The 18,158-nt window shown below is 42.0% G+C and overlaps 1 protein-coding gene across 1 annotated transcript; it reads right to left on the bottom strand.

The window, feature by feature from the left end:
- Nucleotides 1–2,239: 2,239 nt before the first annotated feature.
- On the bottom strand, nucleotides 2,240–12,765 carry SDHAF4 (succinate dehydrogenase complex assembly factor 4). Its single transcript, XM_008139370.3, has 3 exons — nucleotides 12,672–12,765; nucleotides 3,160–3,315; nucleotides 2,240–3,005 (listed from the first exon to the last, which is right to left on the bottom strand). Exons 1-3 carry the CDS (start codon nucleotides 12,724–12,726, stop codon nucleotides 2,896–2,898), a joined length of 321 nt encoding a protein of 106 aa, XP_008137592.1. The 5' UTR covers nucleotides 12,727–12,765; the 3' UTR covers nucleotides 2,240–2,895.
- Between the last annotated feature and the right edge of the window lie 5,393 nt (nucleotides 12,766–18,158).

Here is an 18,158-nt window from a genome sequence, read left to right as displayed (position 1 = left end):
CTTTTTAAAAAGTTTATTCTCTTTGCCGAAACTGGTTTGGCTCAGTGGCTAGAGCGTCGGCCTGCGGACTGAATGGTCCCAGGTTCGATACCAGTCAAGGGCATGTACCTTGGTTGCAGGCACATCCCCAGTAGGGGGTGTGCAGGAGGCAGCTGATCGATGTTTCTCTCTCATCGATGTTTCTAACTTTCTATCCCTCTCCCTTCCTCTCTGTAAAAAATCAATAAAATATATTTTTTTAAAAAAAGTTTATTCTCTTTAACAAGTCTCCCTACAATCTTCTCATTGCACTTGATTCATAACACACAAATAGTCAGTCCACTGCATTCTGTCTTCTATAGGCATTGCAAGGTCTTTCTTCCTAATTTAAGTGTAGCCTGAGGGCTGAAGGCCCAATCCCTGTGGCTAAGTGAGGCCACAGAACGGCAAAGGAGGCCTTAAGGGGGGCCCAGTAGTTCCCATCCTTCCTTTATCCCAAATCTGTAAACTGGACTTGACTTCTCCTGACCCAGTTAGTTATCTAAAGGCCACAGGGGTAGGACCTATTGAGTCATCAGGACTAAGCTGGTCTTGCTCATATTTGCACTCTGTACTTGAATTTTGTGTTTCACAAATGAATACCTCTTTCATCAGTTCACCTATGCCAATAATCACTAATTTTTCAACCGATGACTTTTTAATACTATTTATACTCATATGAAACAATCTCAATTCAAGTACAGTCAAACCTCATTTTTCGAATGTCTCCTATATTGAACAATTCGATTCTCAACCAAGTTGTTACAGAAAAAAATGTCTCAGTTGTCTAACTGACAACCCTTTCAAGCTGATACCTCAGCATGACAAAAAGTGTCTCTCAGTCAACAAAGGAGAAAATGCTTTTGTGTCTGGGGAAACAAAAGATGAACACAATTTTAAAACATAAAAAGGCCATCAAGAATGCTAATGTTGCCAAGGGTGTGAAAGAAACAATGATCAGAGACCACTGAAGAGGTAGAAACACTGCTGTTGATTTAGATAAAGGAAAAGCAGGTAGCAGTGACAGTCATTTTGGAAGCAGTGATATATGAACAAGCAAAGATGCTGCATGCTGACCTAAAAGACTCCCCTGGACTGAGTGTTGAAAGTGATTTGTTTGCCCTAACCAGTTTGGCTCAGTGGAGCCTGCGGACTGAAGGGTCCCAGCTTCGATTCCGGTCAAGGGCATGTACCTTAGTTGTGGGACATACCCAGTAGGGGGTGTGCAGGAGGCAGCTGATAGATGTTTCTGTCTCATCGATGTTTCTAGCTCTCTATCCCTCTCCCTTCCTCTCTGTAAAAAAACAATAAAATATATTTAAAATGAAAAGAAAAAAAAAAAAAGGAAAGTGATTTGTTAAAGTTAGTAGGGGATGGTTCGATAAATATAAGAAAAAAAAGTGTTAATTTATAGATTAAACAGTACATTAGACATGTACTGTATATAAGAAAGGTTAAAACAGGGAATCATTTCAGGGACTGGAACAGATTAATTCAATTTGCATTATTTATTTTGTTGTTGTTGTTTGGTTAATCCTCACCTGAGGATGTTTTTCCACTGATTTTTAGAGAGAGTGGAAAGGAGAGAGAGACAGAGAGAAACATCGACATGAGAGACACATGCCTTGACCAGGGCTGGGGATCGAACCTGCAACCCAGGCATGTGCCTTTGACCAAAATTGAACCCAGGACCCTTCAGGCCGATGCTCTATCTGCTGAGCCAAACCAGCTAGGACTTACATTAATTCTAATGGGAAAAAATGATTCGGTTTTCAAACAAATCGCTTTTGGAACAAATTAAGTTTGAGAACAGAGGTTCCACTGTATTTCAAATTTCGGTTTCTTAATCCATCTCCCCCACCCCGAACCTTTTGGAAGCCTAGAAACTTGGTAAAATACATTCATGATTTAAGAACAACTACCATTACTGAGAGGTATGTGCTATGTCAAGTGGTTTACAGGTTTTTATTCACTAAATCTTCTCAACTGCTCGTTGTGGTGGAACTAATTTTATCTCCAACTTACACATACAGACACAAAAACAGAGAAATTAAATAACTTACCCAAGGTCATATAGCTAGTAAATAGTAGAACCAGGATTTGTACCCAAGTAATTTGGCTCCAAGTTAAAGACTCTGTTATTACTGTGGCTTTCTCAAATATAATGCACTACTTAACTCACTTTTAAAAAGTCAATATCATCTAGCACAAGGCAATACAATCATTTTTAAAAAGTTGCTTTATTTACATTTTCATTTTATAAGCAGCTGATTAAACTAAGACCTGATGAAAGAAGTGTACAATTCTAATCATCACTTATATACTCCAATACATTTAAGTTAAAATTAATGTGTTAATGCAGACATATTTTCCCTTTCCTAACTTATAGCAGCATATTTTTTTCCAAAGCCATCATATACTAGTATACTTTTATTTTTTATTTATTTTTTTTAGAGACAGGGTCTCACTATGTTGCCCAGGCTGGAGTGCAGTGGCTATTCACCGGCGCGATCCCACTACTGATCAGCACGGGAGCTTTGACCTGCTCTGTCTCTGACCTGGGCCGGTTCACCCCTCCTTAGGCAACCTGGTGGCCCCCCGCTCCCGGGAGGTCACCATATTGATGCCGAACTTAGTGCGGACACCCGATGGGCACAGCGCACTACAGCCCAGAACTCCTGGGCTCAAGCGATCCTCCAGCCTCAGCCTCCCGAGTAGCTGGGACTACAGGCGCGCGCCACCGCCGGCTACTAGTATACTTTTAAATACATTATAGAAATTAGAAGATTAAAGGATATGCAGAAAGAAAATAATCAGAAATAAGTTAATTCAGATGTATGTATTCAGAAAAAGATAATGAGATTAAAGAATATGTGCTTAAAAATCAATACAGCGTCCTTTTCGTTCCCAATCTCCATATCGGGTAGGTTCTGGGCCCCTGGGTCCACCTCTTTCTTTGGTAACAGGATTAACATCATCTGGAAACCCTGAAGAAGATGTGAACAAAGCAGTCAATAGAGATAGGAAAAGCCTTACGGTCAATTTTGAAGACAAGGTTGCACAGTTATGCAGTTAGGAGGCTAGACACCATGACTGAGCTACCGTGCAGTCCTGAAATGTGAGCAGCTTTACTGTACTTACTGGTCAGTGGTTCTTTCTCTAAATGGGAATCATCTTCTGGTGCATCAAAACGACCTTGTGGTAAGTTTGGCTTCTTAAGGGGTTGTTTGATAGGTTCAGACTTTTCTCCTTGAGAAGAACTTGTTTTCCTCAAAGAATGACACAGAAGGGGGGATCCTAGCAGTGATGATAGTGGAAAAATAGAAGCTGTTCATTTATTCTATTTTAAAAATTTAGTAATTTTACTTAATTTATTGTTAGTTTATACATTCACATTTGTCTAAGTTCAAAAAGTACAAAAGGACATACAGTGAAAATTCCTCCCTTAGTCCATATCTTCCAGACAGCCATTTCCTTTCCTTGGAGGCAACCAATGTTATCAGTGTGAAAAGAAGAGCTTTGAAATAAGCTGGTTAACCATTATCAAAATAGTAGAATCAGTTTTAAATACTGATCCCTGTCTGAAGGGATCAGTATTTAATACCTGTCAATACCAAAAATGCCAAGAATCAGATTATTCTGAGTAAATAATTAGTATGAATTTCTCAATTATAATACTTAATATTGGAATATCTAGAAGTCACAAGAGACTGTATTTTGTTGTCTTGTAGGTAAACTAGGGGCCCAGTGCACAAAATCGCGTGAGACCCAGGACCCAGAGTTCCGTGACTCAGCGGGAGCCAGAAACCCACCCGCACCTCCACTCAAGTCCTCCAGAGTCAAGTCCCCACCCACCCACGCACACCGTGCCGCACACGCAGCCCCACCCACCTGCGTGCACCTGCCGCGCACACAGCCTCCTGCGGATCCGTCATTACTGCGTGATCGTGTGACGACCACAGGCTTTTTATATAATAGAGATTCTAATCATGGGCCTCTATTCCTAATATTTTTTAAATGTATCAGGCAGATGCATTTATTAAAAAATATATTTTTATTGATTTCAGAGAGGGAGGGAGAGGGAGAGAGATATAGAAACATCAATGATGAGAGAGAATCATTGATTGGCTGCCTCCTGCACACCCCACAATGGGGATCGAGCCCGAAACCCAGGCATGTGCCCTCGACTGGAATCAAACCTGGGACCCTTCAGTCCACAGGCTGACACTCTATCCACTGAGCCAAACCAGCTAGGGCTGTATTTATTAACTTATTAATATTTTAATAAAGCTATGACAGTGATCTACAGAATTAATATCGTTTTCTTTCACCTACATGGTCACTAATATAAAATACTTCATATTTATGATACTAATTGGCTGAGAAAAATTCTGTGAACCAAAAAAACTTCTGTACATATTAAATACACTTATTAAAAATTTTTACTTACTATTTTGTCTCCAAACTCCAATAGCTAAATATATTTTATTTTTCTTATCTCCTCATAAAAATACTTAAACATGTAACAAAAGGCTAAAGAGAAAAACCTGTAATAATATCTTATAAGACAGCATTTATTTTTATTTAGAAACTAGAAGCCTGGTGCACGAAATTCGTGCACGGCGGGGGGGTTGTCCCTCAGCCCAGCCTGTACCCTCTCCAATCTGGGACTTCTGGAGGGATGTCCGACTGCCCGTTTAGGCCCAATCCTGGTGGGATCGGGCCTAAACGGGCAGTCAGGCATCCCTCTCACAATCCAGGACTGCTGGCTCCCAACTGCTTGCCTGCCTGCCTTCCTGATTGCCCCTAACCGCTTCTGCCTGCCAGCCTGATCACCCCCTAACCACTCTGCTGCCAGCCTGGTTGATGCTTAACTGCTCCCCTGCCAGCCTGTTTGCCCCCAACTTCCCTCCTCTGCCAGCCTGGTCACCCCTAACTGCCCTCTCCTGCAGGGTTGATCACCTCCAACTGCCCTCCCTTGCAAGCCTGGTCCCTCTCAACTGCCCTCCCTTGCAGGCCTGGTCCCTCACAACTGCCCTCCCTTGCAGGCCTGGTCCCTCTCAACTGCCCTCCCTTGCAGGCCTGGTCCCTCTCAACTGCCCTCCCTTGCAGGCCTGGTCCCTCCCAACTGCCCTCCCCTGCTGTCCATCTTGTAGTGACCATCTTGTGTCCACATGGGGGCAGGATCTTTGACCACATGGGGGCAGCTATATTGTGTGTTGCAGTGATGAGCAATCTGCATATTACTCTTTTATTAGATAGGATAGAGGCCTAGTTCAGGGGTGGGGGCCAGCTGGTTTGCCCTGAAGGGTGTCCCGGATCAGGGTGGGGTTCCCTTGGGGCTTGGGGCGGCCTGAGCGAGGGGCCTGTGGTGGTTTGCAGGCCGGCCACGCCCCCTGGCAACCCAAGCAGAGGCACTGGTATCTGGAATTTATTTTCCTTCTGCAATTGAAACTTTGTAGCCTGGATTGGAGCCAAGCCTGCTGCTCCCTCCGGGGTGGCAGCCATTTCTGTGGCAGTTAATTCACCTTCTACAATTGAAACTTTGTTGCCTTAAGCAGGTGGGCCTGGCCAGGGTGTGCGGAAAGCTTTGCTTCCCCTGTTGCCGCTGGCAACCCTGGCCTGCTCTCTCAAGCTCCATTCTGCTGTCATTTGTTTGAATTTGTTTACCTTCTATAATTGAAACTTTGTAGCTTGAGTGGAGGCTTAGGCCTGCAACGGCTATAGGAAAGCTTGGCTTGCTCTGTTACCTGGGAAACCTTGCTCTCTGAGGCTGTAGCCATCTTGGATGGGGTTAATTTGCATACTCGCCCTGATTGGCTGGTGGGCGTGGCTTGGCTGGTGGGTGTGGCTTATGTAGTGGAGTGATGGTTAATTTGCATATTATCATTTTATTAGAGAGGATTAAATGGAAAATATACAAATCTAAATTTCTGATTATATTAATGTATTTCATATAATAATCTCATCTTGGTTTATAATGGTTGACTATCTAGAAAATGGTGATTATAAACTACGTACAACTGAAGGACTTACTCAGTTCAAATAACAGGATTTTAAAATCAATTAGTCATGTTATCTGAAATATAGGATTCTTTATAATTTGAACTTATATCCCAATTTAGCAAGTTTTTGCAGTCTCTATAACAGAAACTTCTGTCCATCACCTGATGCCCAAATATCTATTCATCAATAAATCTATCACCAATTAGTAAAGCAAGAAAGTTAGTTCAGTAATAATACAGATATACAGAAAGAAGAATTCAACAATTACATATTAAGATTCTAAATGTGGATAGTTTTACATCTACTTTGGCTAATAAGTAGTTTCTGCATTTTGTTGCTAATTAAGTATATTTTATTGTACAATAAATAAATAACTTTGAAGCCTAAAAATCAGCTAGTACTTAATATATACAGTATAAGCAGCCACTCAATACTGTGTGCTCTGGCTCAACTCAACACAATACAATCAGCACTTCTTGCCCTCTAGCTGGTTTGGTTCAGTGGATAGAGTATCAACCTGTGGACTGAAGGGTCCCAGGTTCAATTCCGGTCAAGGGCACATGCCCGGGTTGTGGGCTCTATCCCCAGTAGGGGGCGTGCTGAAGGCAGCCAGTCAATTATTCTTTCTCATCATTGATATTTCTATTTCTCTCTCCCTCTCCTTCTCCCTTCCTCTCTGAAATCAATAAAAATATATTTTAAAATCAGCACTTCTTGTTTTAGGTTTGGTTGCTGTTGCAAATTTTTAGAAAGACTCTTAATTAAAAGCCTAAAATGATAATCAGTGTAAAACGTAATTTTGGTATGTTCTAAATCTGTAGAAATTCGTAAGCATTTATGCAAAATCATAAAAATGGCACAGAATACATCTCTGGCTACCAATTATAATATAGATAAAATCTGAGGCTAAAAATTTTACCCGTTAAGTGATGCAAATATACTAACTATAATAAAAGTAAGAGATGTGTTAGATGCCTACTATGTGCCAGGCACTGTGCTAGCAGCTGAAAAGATGACACCTTATTTAAGCCTCATAATAATCTGATGAGACAGGTATAACTGTCTTTATTTTTACAGTAATTTTGTTCAATATAAACAAAATCATTTTCTAAAAAAAAGTGACATTAGGTAGATGTGGTAGAGATTGCTAAATATCCAAAATAGCCACTTTTCCCTTCTCCCATTTAGTTCTAGGACTGCCACTCACTTCCCTTGCTATTAAGCTGAGCACCAGACCACTCATTTAGAGATCACATTTCCCAGCATCCCCTCTGGGCAAGCAGCCATGTGTCCAAATGTGATCACAGGGCTGAGACTGAAAGTGATGTGTGCAAATTTTAGGTTGCTTCAATTTTGCAATAAGCTGATTGCTCTGGATTTCTTTCCCATTTCCCTCAGTGACCCAGCTTCAACTACACAGAAGAGAACAAATCCCAGGCCAGGGTGACACTTAAAATATTTAACTAACATGATATAGACACTGCTTACCAGAACATATGTCCAATCAATCAGAAGACACACAACTTGTAAATAACTAGCAAAACTCTACTGTTGCATATTGGCTGACTGTTGATACTACCTTACAAATGTGGAGCAACAAGATGAGAAGAACCTGGATCCCTTAGTAAAGCAAGAAATATTTACCTGTCAAAGCAGAGCGGCCCTGCCTGTTCTCCTTGGCAGGACTGTTAGAGCAGCTTGGCCCTTTCCTTATGTAATACAAAGGAGAAGTAAAAAACTTGCAAATAGACATATCCTCTGGTGAGGATAAAAACAAAACGAAACACAACTTTTTAGAACTTCTGTTCTCAGAAATTTGATAAATTAAGATGCCAAAGCCATATGGCTATAAAACACCTGAAAAAGTAAATATACAAAAAACTTCCAAATCAGAGAAAGAGCCTTTAAGAAAGTAAATAATAATAAAATAAAAAAGCAGTCCAGTGAGGTAAACACACTTAAACTATTACATAGTCTGTGTCTTTTTCTCCACTAGAGCTTGGGAAATAGAGGCCAGCACTCAGGGAAGCTCATGCTGTGAGGAAAGAAAAGAAAATGAGCCAGAAGATTTAAACACAGAACCATCCTTGGGGAGCTGGTTAAAATGCAGATTCTGAGTAGGTCTGGGTGGAACCTGAGATCTGCATTTTAACAAGCTCCCACGTGTTGCTCATGCCGCTGGTCAAAGGGCAAGGGACTAGAAGAAAACCTCCAGTTAACGAAGGAAACAGATAAGGAAGGAAACATGTCCATCTCAACACTGGTGCTGAATGGAGATGCAGAAAAAGAAGCCCCTCTTGATATTTTGAAACCACTTGGCTGACCACATCTTTGTTTATTCCTGATTATACACTATCTGCATGGAAACCGCTCCCTCCCCCCCCCACGCCAAGAGGGGCATCTTACTGTAAAGTGGCCCAAGTTGTGCTCTCAGAAATATGGCAAAGCAGAAGCAAATTCTCTGAGGAGAAATAATTTTTAAATCCATTTCTCATTAAAGTCTCACAGAATCCCAGAAATTCTGGAGCCGAAGAACTCAATAAATGAAATGAGGAATGTATGAGAGAGCACTGGAAATAGAGCAGTCCAGATGGAAGAGAGAATTAACAACCTTAAAGAGAGAAACCTAGTAATGACCCAGGAAGATGAAAAGAGAGAACTAAGAGGGGTTTTTTGTTTGTTTGTTTGTTTGTTTGTTTTTAATGAAAGAACTTTATCTCACTACCTCAGAGGGAGCAACATAAGGGTAATACGTTTATCAGAAGGAGAAGGAAAGAAGAAGGGAACAGAGAGCCTACTAAAAGAAACAGTTGATGAGAATTTTCCAAGCCCATGGAAAGAACTGGACTTTCAAATAGAGGAATCTAACAGAACACCTAATTATAGCAATGCAAAAAGATGTTTTCCAAGACACATTTTATTCAAACTGTCAAAAATTAATGACAAAGAAAGAATTCTCAAAGCAGCCAGTGAAAACAAGACTACCATTCTAAGGAAACCCTATTAAACTATCATCAGATTGCTCAACAGAAACATTACAAGATAGGAGAGAGTGGAAGGAAATCTTCGAAATATTTTTTAAAATATACTTTTATTCCTGGTCAGGGCACATGCCCGGGTTGCAGGCTTGATCTCCAGTGTGGCAAGTATAGGAGGCAGCCGATCAATGATTCTCTCTCATCACTGATGTTTCTATCTTTCTCTCCCTCTCCCTTCTCTCTGAAATCAATACAAATATATATATATTTTTAAAAAGCTGTGGTACATTTACATTATGGAATCCTATACAGCAGTAAAAAAGAAAGATCTCTTACCCTTTAAGACAGAATGGAGGGACCTGGAGGGTATTATGCTAAGCAAAATAAGCCAGAGAAAGACAAGAATCGCATGATCTCACTCACATGTGGAATCTAAGAAACAAAATAAACTGAAGAACAAAATAGATCCAGAGACATAAAACATGGAACAGACTGTGTAATCTCAGAAATAATGCAGGATGGGCAGGTGGATGGGAAGAGATTAACCAAATAACTTATATGCACATATGCATAACCCATGGACAAAGACAACAGAGTGGTGAATGCAGGCCTGGAGTGGGAGGTGGGTTCTGGATAGAAGTGGCCAATGGGGGGGAAAAAGGGGGACATTCATAATACTTTCAACAATAAAGATTAAAAAAATAAAATAAAATCAATAAAAAAAATTGAGCAGTATAAATCAAATCCCAACAGGAATTTTATTTATTTTTTAAAAGAATTTGATATGAAAAGCAGATACCTAAGAGTAGACACTTCTGAAAATCAAGATAGGAGGACTTACCCTACTAAGATATCGAGATTAATTACAAAGGTAAGGTTATTAAGGGCAGGTGGCATCAGTACATGAACAGACAAATAGAGTAATGAAACTGAAAAGAGCCAAAGAAATAAACCCATGAATATATATATATACACACACACACACTCGACGCCTGATGCAAGAAATTTGTGCAAGAGTAGGTCTTCCTTCCCCTGGTTGCTGGCACCAGCTTCCCTCTGGCACCCGGGACCTGGGCTTCCCTCGCAGCCCGGCTTCGTCTGGAATGACATCCGGTCTAATTAGTATATTATGCTTTTATTATTATAGAGGATTATATATATGTATATATATATAATACATACATAATATATATAATGTAAACTTGATATATGTTATTTATTTATTTAAATTAGGGACTTATTTTTTTAAATATTTTATTTATTTCAGAGAGGAAGGGAGAGGGAGAGAGAGAAACATCAATGATGAGAATCACTGATCTGTTGCCTCCTGCGCACCCCTCAGCTTGCAACCCAGGTATGTGCCCTTGACTGGAATTGAGCCCAGGACCCTGCAGTCCACAGGCCGACGCTCTATCCACTGAGCCAAACTAGCTAGGGCTATATGTAAACTTGATTTATGAATAGCTGGTAACATATCAGTGCAAGAAAGGGACCTGGGACAACTGGTTATTGCTATGAAAAAAATGAAATTGGTTTCCTGCCTTACACCATACACAAAAATCAATTCCTGGTTTAAAAAAAAAAAAAAGGTTTAAATATAAAAAACAAGACTATAGAGCTTTCAGAAGAAAATATAGAAAAATACCTTTATGACTTTAGGGTAGAAAAGACTTTATTAGACAAGATCACAAAGCACTGACAATAAAAAAAGGATTATAAGATTAAAATAAAATTATGAATCAAGACACTTTTAAAGCTTCGTGATTGTACATACAGATTCATTACTGTATTCTGTCTACTGTCTTACATGACTTAAAAAAAAGCACCATACGAGTCACAAAAACAGCCCACAAACTGAGCTATTTGCCACTTACATAACTAAAAAAAGCTTAGTATTCAAATATGTGAAAAATATAAATAAGACAAACAATCCATGAAGAAAGCAAAGATATTTCAGAACAAAGCTAACAAAATTTGAAAAGATTTTTAATTTATCTAACCATAGGGAAGCAAAATTGCAGTAAGATACTATTTCAGCATCGTACAGTCACAGAAAATGAAAATCTCTGATGATATCAAGTGTTGGCAAGTATGTGGAGCAACAGGAACTCATATATTACTGGTAGAAGTGTAACCTGCCAGTAAGAATGGACAATGAATGCCTTTATAACTGGCATCGTACTGTAAAATTGAACAGCCCTATACCTTGTTCCAGGAATTCCATTCCTTGCACGAGAGCACCCATCCTATATAATAAAGAGGTAATATGCTAACTGACCATCACGCCCTCGCACCAGATGGCCATCCCCATGTGGTCACAAGATGGCTGGCAGGGGAGGGCAGTTAGGGGCGACCGGGCCAGCAGGGGAGCAGGTAGGCATCAATCAGGCTGGCAGAGGAGTGGTTAGGGGGTGATCAGGCTGGCAAGCAGGCGAGCATTTAGGAGCCAGGAGTCCCGGATTGTGGGAGGGATGTCCGACTGCCGGTTTAGGCCCAATCTAAACAGGCAGTCAGACATCCCCCGAGGGATCCCAGATTGGAGAGGGTGCAGGCTGGGCTGAGGGATACCCCCTCCCCCCCCCAGTGCACAAATTTCATGCACCGAGCCTCTAGTAACATATGAGAATGTGTAGCAACGAAACCTGGTGTTTCTAGAATTATCCAAATGCTCATTGAAGAGAATGGAAGAACTTATGATATATTTTCACAGTTGAGCAAGTAACTACAACCTCTAACATCACTATGGATGAATCTCAAAATACACAGTTGAAAAAAAGCAAGTAAAATAAAATAGAAAAAGGGTTGTTGTATGAACACAACAAAATGTTAGTGTTATTACCTTGGAGTTTGGATAACGTGGGACTTTCACTTTTTATATTATTCATTCTGGACCATTTAAAATTTTTACTCTTAACAAATTATATGCTTGGGAAGAAATGATTACAGAAAGGATAACCAACTGCATAGAAACCTGGGACCCACAAACGTGAGGGGTGGTAATCCTGTTTTCAATTTACACAACACAATTTCTCCCAGATGTCCCAAATTAAAACTCTGCTTAGCATACATAACTCTGTGGGTTAAGTCTGTAATATATTGAGAAAATTTCCAACCAAAAGGGATTAAGAAATACTGGTTTTTACTGAAAGTATGCGTACTTTCTCTGCATTAACAATTCCTAGCTTCATCTAATTTTTATTATACTTATTTGCCTTTGGCCCACTTCTGCACTTTTCCAATTTTTTTCATAGTGTAAACTGCACAAATCCTTTGTGATGTAAATAAATAAATACACGAACGACTCCCATTCCCCAAAGGGCCCGCTTTTCCATTTTTGCCACAAGCATCGAAGTCCAGCGCGCTGAGCAAGTCCCCAAATACGCTACCAGGAACGTTTGCTGCCGGTCCTTCGCTCAGAGCAGTGGCCCGAAGGAAGCAGGTGGCGGTGGGAAGGGCTCCGGGACCTTCCAGCCCGTCCCACCCCCGAGGTCCCAGCCGCACGGCACCTGCCCGGGCCCAGGCGCGCGCGGCCGAGCGGAGTGACCGAGGAGCTCGGCGACCCCCTGCCCCCTCAAACGCCTCGGACACACGCGGCTTCCCCCGCGGGAGGCCTTCCTCACGGCCCCGGGACCCCGCCCGCGACCCTGGCTCCTGGGCCCGGTGCCTTACTTGCCGTTCTCCACGCTGTAGCCGGCGCGCGACCTAGAAACGCCGCCACCGCCATGGCGCAGACTCCCGCCGGGTCGCACAGTCGTTTCTGGGCCTCCGGTAGGAGGCGGGACTGCGCGTGGCGGTGGGCGGGGCCTCCATTGTGGGCGGGGCCTCCTCGTGGGGCGGGGCTTCCGCCCTCCCGCGTGGGGAATCAGAGCTGTTGGCTCAGGCTTTTTGTAGACGGAGGAGGGCAGGAGGCACGGACGGCCCAAATCACTCTGAAGCCCGTGTTAATTAAACCCCCAAATCATGGCTGAAGTGGGATGGGGGAATAATTTCGTTTATATAGCTAAATCTGAGGGACAAGGTCTCTTGGAAGATCTCTTTTATAGTATACAAAGATTGAGCATCTTTTACTTTTTCCCTCAGTTCTCGCTCTCGTTTACTTTTTAATCTGTTTAGTGAACTCCTAATTCGTCAGTCATTGACCAGATGACCTGAAAGATGAGTTTTGAGTGACGTACAGAGCAAGAAAAAGCTTTCCGTCTGGTCCAGGCTGCTGTGAAAGGAGTCCTGCCAATTGGCCCCTTAAATTCCAACAGTTCCAATTTGTTGGGAGCATATGTGGCAGATCAGGAGGCTTCATGTAACCCGTGGAAGTCTTTTTTAAATTTTTATTTTATTTTATTTTTATTTTTTTTTAATAAATTTATTTTATTGATTTTTTACAGAGAGGAAGGGAGAGGGATAGAGAGTTAGAAACATTGGATGAGAGAGAAACATCGATCAGCTGCCTCCTGCAAATCTACTGGGGATGTGCCCGCAACCAAGGTACATGCCCTTGACCAGAATCAAACCTGGGACCTTTCAGTCCGCAGGCTGACGCTCTATCCACTGAGCCAAACCGGTTTCGGCTAAATTTTTATTTTATTTTAGAGAAAGGAAGAGAGAGGGAGAGAGAGAAACATTGATGGCAGAGAGAAACATCCATGGGCTGCCTCCTGCATGCTCCCTATTGGGGGTGGAGCTCGCAACAGGGAGAGAGGGTGGGTGGGGTGGAGGGGAGATGTGCCCTCACCGGGAATGGAACCAGCGACCTCTTGGTGCATGGGTCAATGCTCAACCACTGAGCATCACTGGCCAAGCTGGAAGTCTTTACAGAATTACAGTGTAGAGCTCCAGAATTTGTCTGACCACGTGACATCAGGTGGCTATGCAATCTGAGTTTCTCATCATGAACTGGGCGTTATCTGGTCCTTTTAGATAAGTTTTTTTTACTAAGAGAAAGTGGTTTATACAGAACAGGGCCAGAGACACCCCCCCACCCCAAACAAACAAACAAAACAAACCACAGCCAATTTTCATTAGGATACTTTTGAACCTGAGCTCATATCTACAGTTTAACAAGGAGTTCCTTGTGTGAGAAAAAAATTCAAAGGTAGATTACAGCCCTAACCGGTTTGGCTCAGTGGATAGAGCGTTGGCTTGCAGACTGAAAGATCCCAGGTTCGATTCTGGTCAAGGGCATGTACCTTGATTGTGGGCACATCGCCAGTAGGAGGTGTGCAGGAGGCAGCTGATCGATGTTTCTCTCTCATTGATGTTTCTAACTCTCTATCCCTTTCCCTTCCTCTCTGTAAAAAAGCAACAAAAAATATATATTTTTAAAAAGGATGGATTACAGATGGCTTTGCTCAATGTACTGACTCAGCTGGCAAGGGACTGGCTTTGGCTTTTAAAGACCCATTTATGAGAGACTCCCAGGAACAGCAGTGAGAAAAAATCCTCCTGGAGGGCAGAACGTTATCTTGTACACTTTGCCTGGAAGGAGATATGACATTTCCTGGGCACTGATTTAGTCAAGTGGTAAGGGACTGGGAAAGGCTTTGGGATACTTCTGTGGAATTGGACCTCTCATAATGGCCCCAAAGCATAAGAATATTTTGGTCTGATTGAATGCTCAAAAAAGGCTCTCATTGCCAAAGGGCTCTTAATCAGAACAAGTTTACTTTATTGCTAACATATTATACCCAAATTTTGTGGCTTAAAAAAACGCTTATTCTCTCCCAGTTTTTGTGCATCAGGAATCCAGGTGCCGAAGTGCCTCTAGCTCTACCTCTTAAATGAGGTTACAGTCAAGCTGTTAGCTGGGGTTCCAGCCTCATATGGAGGCATGACTAGAGGAGGCATCTGCTTCCAAACTCACTCTCATGACTGTTGGCAGGATGCTTCAGTTGGACTACAGGCCTCCTTTAGTTCTTTGCTATGTGGGCTTCTCCAAAGGTCATCTCTTAACATAGAAGCTGCTTTTTCCACAGACTGAACAAATGAAAGGGGGGATTGATCAAGACCAGAGACACAGTCTTTTTGAACCTCATCTCAGAAGTGACATCTATCACTTTTGCTGTATTCTAGCATGAGAAATAAATCAGATCCATCCCACTCTCAAAGGGAGGGGATTACACAAGGGGTGAATACAGGCAGGTGGGGATTTTTGAAGGCCATTGTAGACAAGAGTCTCTTTCCCCCACCACAGATGTTTGCTCAGTTGTTCACTAATAAGGTAGCCACGGTGGCATGGAGACATGCACATATTTTTAACATTATTTTCCTCTGCCAACACTGATTGGTTCGCACTATCATTTGTAGATCTCATTGTAATCAAACCTGCCGTAGCAGCTTGTTCTATAGGAAGACAATTATTCTGGGTCTGGATTGCTTTCACTGACATGCTTCTTTTATATACTCCATCTGTGGTTACTGAATACCTTATACACCATACACCTTATATAGCATCCCAGACAACACTGCTTCTTACCAAAGAACTCACTTTCCTGTGAAAGATGTGAAGCAGGGTATGATACCTGTGGGATTAACCAGTCTTATCACATATCCCATCAGACCAGAAGCAAATGGTCTTATAAAATAATGGACATTCCCTATTGAAGGTTTACTTTCGGAACCAGGTGAGAAAATACACTTTGGGATGCTGTCCTAAAAGGATGACATATCCTCCAAATAATTTAACAGTACTCAGTGATATCTCTTCTGTTGACCTGTATTTTGTTTGGAATACAGGGTCCAAAGAGTAGCAGAGGGATTGATACCTTGTTCCATCTGACACACTGCTCATATATTTTGCTTTCCATTGTGTGGAGAAACAACCTGCCATGAGTCTCGAGGGTCCCTGCATATTATTGCTGAGTATGTCAACTGCAAGACATCCATCTCCTGATACTGAACATTTCTGTAGCTAGTCATACAGGCATCTAAGTAGGTCAAAGCAACTACAGCATTACTACCATGTAACTGCTATTACCCTGGGGGAAAGATAACTGGCTTCTTTGCTGCTTGCTCAAAAACTGCTTGGCCCTCACCCCTGGATTCTTCTACTGTAATGCAACCCACCGTATGTACAGGTGCCATCTGGCCCTCTGCATCACTGTGGGTGTTGGAGCCGACACTTGGCTACTATTTTGCTGTATTAAAGTCTTTTGTCTCTTACCCATGACTCTTCTACTAGCATGAAACGATGGCAAGAAAGCTAGCAGGTAGGCTAAAATCTCAGACCCTTCATTGATCTTTCCAGCATCTCCATGATTCCAGGTTCTTTTGGTGTACCAATGTTTGCACCTTGAGTGAGGTACAAGGGGATATGTTTTCCCTGAATTGGAAGTTGGGATTGCCACTTCTTTTTAGCTCATTCCTCTAGGTAAGGAATTAGAAAAAGTGGTAATGGTACCAGTAGGAGTGATTGGCCCTGATGACCATGAGGGTAAAGGGAGTAGGGAGAGGAGTCTGACTAGAACTTGGGAATCTCATTTCCTGGAATACCTCCCACCAATAGCATGTTGAATTGTAAGAATTAAGCAAAGATTGTTGCAGCCACATCTAGGCAAAATCACCCAAGCCCAGATCCTTGTGTCACCCATGAGGTAAACAAATCTGACCAGGTGAGGTCTGTTCGAAAACAGAGAGAATGGAATATGTAGCAGTGGTGACAAGCCATACTCATCTAGCCTTCATGACCAATGGTGAACTGAGAACTGTATTTACCAAAAATATATTTTTTAAAAATCATAGAACTTTGGGACATAAAACATGCTGCATTCTATCTTGGAGATTTAGTTGTTCTGCAACAGGGCTCTAGAGGTTTTTTTTAAATGAGTTACCCAAGTAATTCTCACCAAGGAAGTTTAAAAAGTACTGTTCTAGCTATATTCTTTCTCATTGATAGGTTCATATATTGTTTCCTTTTTTCCTATCTTTTACTATTATTGTATATACTGGTGATAGTGGTGATTAGGTTACAATTTTGTCTATAGGTTGAAAACTATTGAGACAAGATTATAGAATCAGAGGAGAAATGGACATCACTGAGATCCCGGACTTGAAAATGGCAGAGGGATAATAGTATTAGGTTAGGAGGAAACATTTCAAATGTGTAAATATGGGAAGAATGGTAGATGTAGATGTTGGAAGACAAAGAGATGGACTATAGTAGACAAGTTTTTATATTTGGTGCTGAACATCAAATGAATTTCATCTGTTTGGTAAACCTTGGTAGGAGAAATGGCCCATCTTCTGTGGAAGCTGAGGTCAGATATACTTGCTGTCTTTGATATCTGACAGCCTGAATGATGGCACAAGACTAAGCCTGGTCAGTTGGACATTCCCAATAGACTTTAAATCTGGAATGAGTGATGCAAATAAGCAGTGCCTGGAATCCAGTTTTCAAAGGCATCAATTCCATCAGAAATATAAAAATCTTCCAGGTCTTTTTGAGGTTGGAACATGGCTCTGATTTTGCTCATCTAGCTTCCTTTATTTTCTACTGTTTAAAGAGCTGGTTCTCCAGCCTTTCCATCAATATAGAGAGCTGCCTAATATTCTTCTACTGAATAATTTTTCTTCTTAAGTTTATAATTTTTTGTTGTTTCAACCAAGAATTCATATTAGTATATCCTATATAATAAAAGCCTAATATGCTAAGTGCCCGGTCATCCAGGTGGCCGTTCAACCAAAGTGTAATATGCTAATGATATGCTGAGGCCGCTTAAATGCTCGCTATGACGTGCACTGACCACCAGGGGAAGATAGTCAACTGGTCAACCAGTCGCTATGATGTGCACTGACCACCAGGGGGCAGATGCTCTGACCAGTAGGTTAGATTGCTGCTGGGGTCCAGCAGATCAGGACTGAGCCAGATGGGCCAGACACACCCTGGAGCCCTCCCCGGCCCCGATCATGCACCAATGAGGTCCCTCGACCTGGCCTGCACCCTCTCACAATCCGGGACTCCTCAGGGGATGTCAGAGAGCCGGTTTCGACCTGACGGTGGAATGACCTGTTGCTATGATGTGCACTGACAACCAGGGGGAAGATGCTCAACACAGGAGCTGCCTCCTGGTGATCAGAGAGCTCCCACAGGAGGAGCACCGCTCAGCCAGAAGCCGGGCTCACAGCTGGCGAGTACAGCAGCAGTGGCGGGAGCCACTCCTGCCT

This window comes from Eptesicus fuscus, chromosome 10 (assembly GCF_027574615.1).
Source record: "Eptesicus fuscus isolate TK198812 chromosome 10, DD_ASM_mEF_20220401, whole genome shotgun sequence".
Lineage (NCBI taxonomy): Eukaryota > Metazoa > Chordata > Mammalia > Chiroptera > Vespertilionidae > Eptesicus > Eptesicus fuscus.
The sequence above is the reverse complement of the archived record's forward strand: the minus strand, read 5'-3'. Positions and strand labels throughout refer to the sequence as shown.

What these genes read in the sequence shown, in the direction of transcription:
- SDHAF4 (XM_008139370.3), bottom strand. Translation starts at nt 12,726, where the DNA reads ATGGCGGTGGCGGCGTTTCTAGGTCGCGCGCCGGCTACAGCGTGGAGA. An exon ending in TACAGCGTGGAGAACGGCAA is followed by an intron (nt 3,316 to 12,671) that starts GTAAGGCACCGG and finishes CATCACTGCTAG; the next exon opens with GATCCCCCCTTCTGTGTCAT. An exon ending in AGAGAAAGAACCACTGACCA is followed by an intron (nt 3,006 to 3,159) that starts GTAAGTACAGTA and finishes CATCTTCTTCAG; the next exon opens with GGTTTCCAGATGATGTTAAT.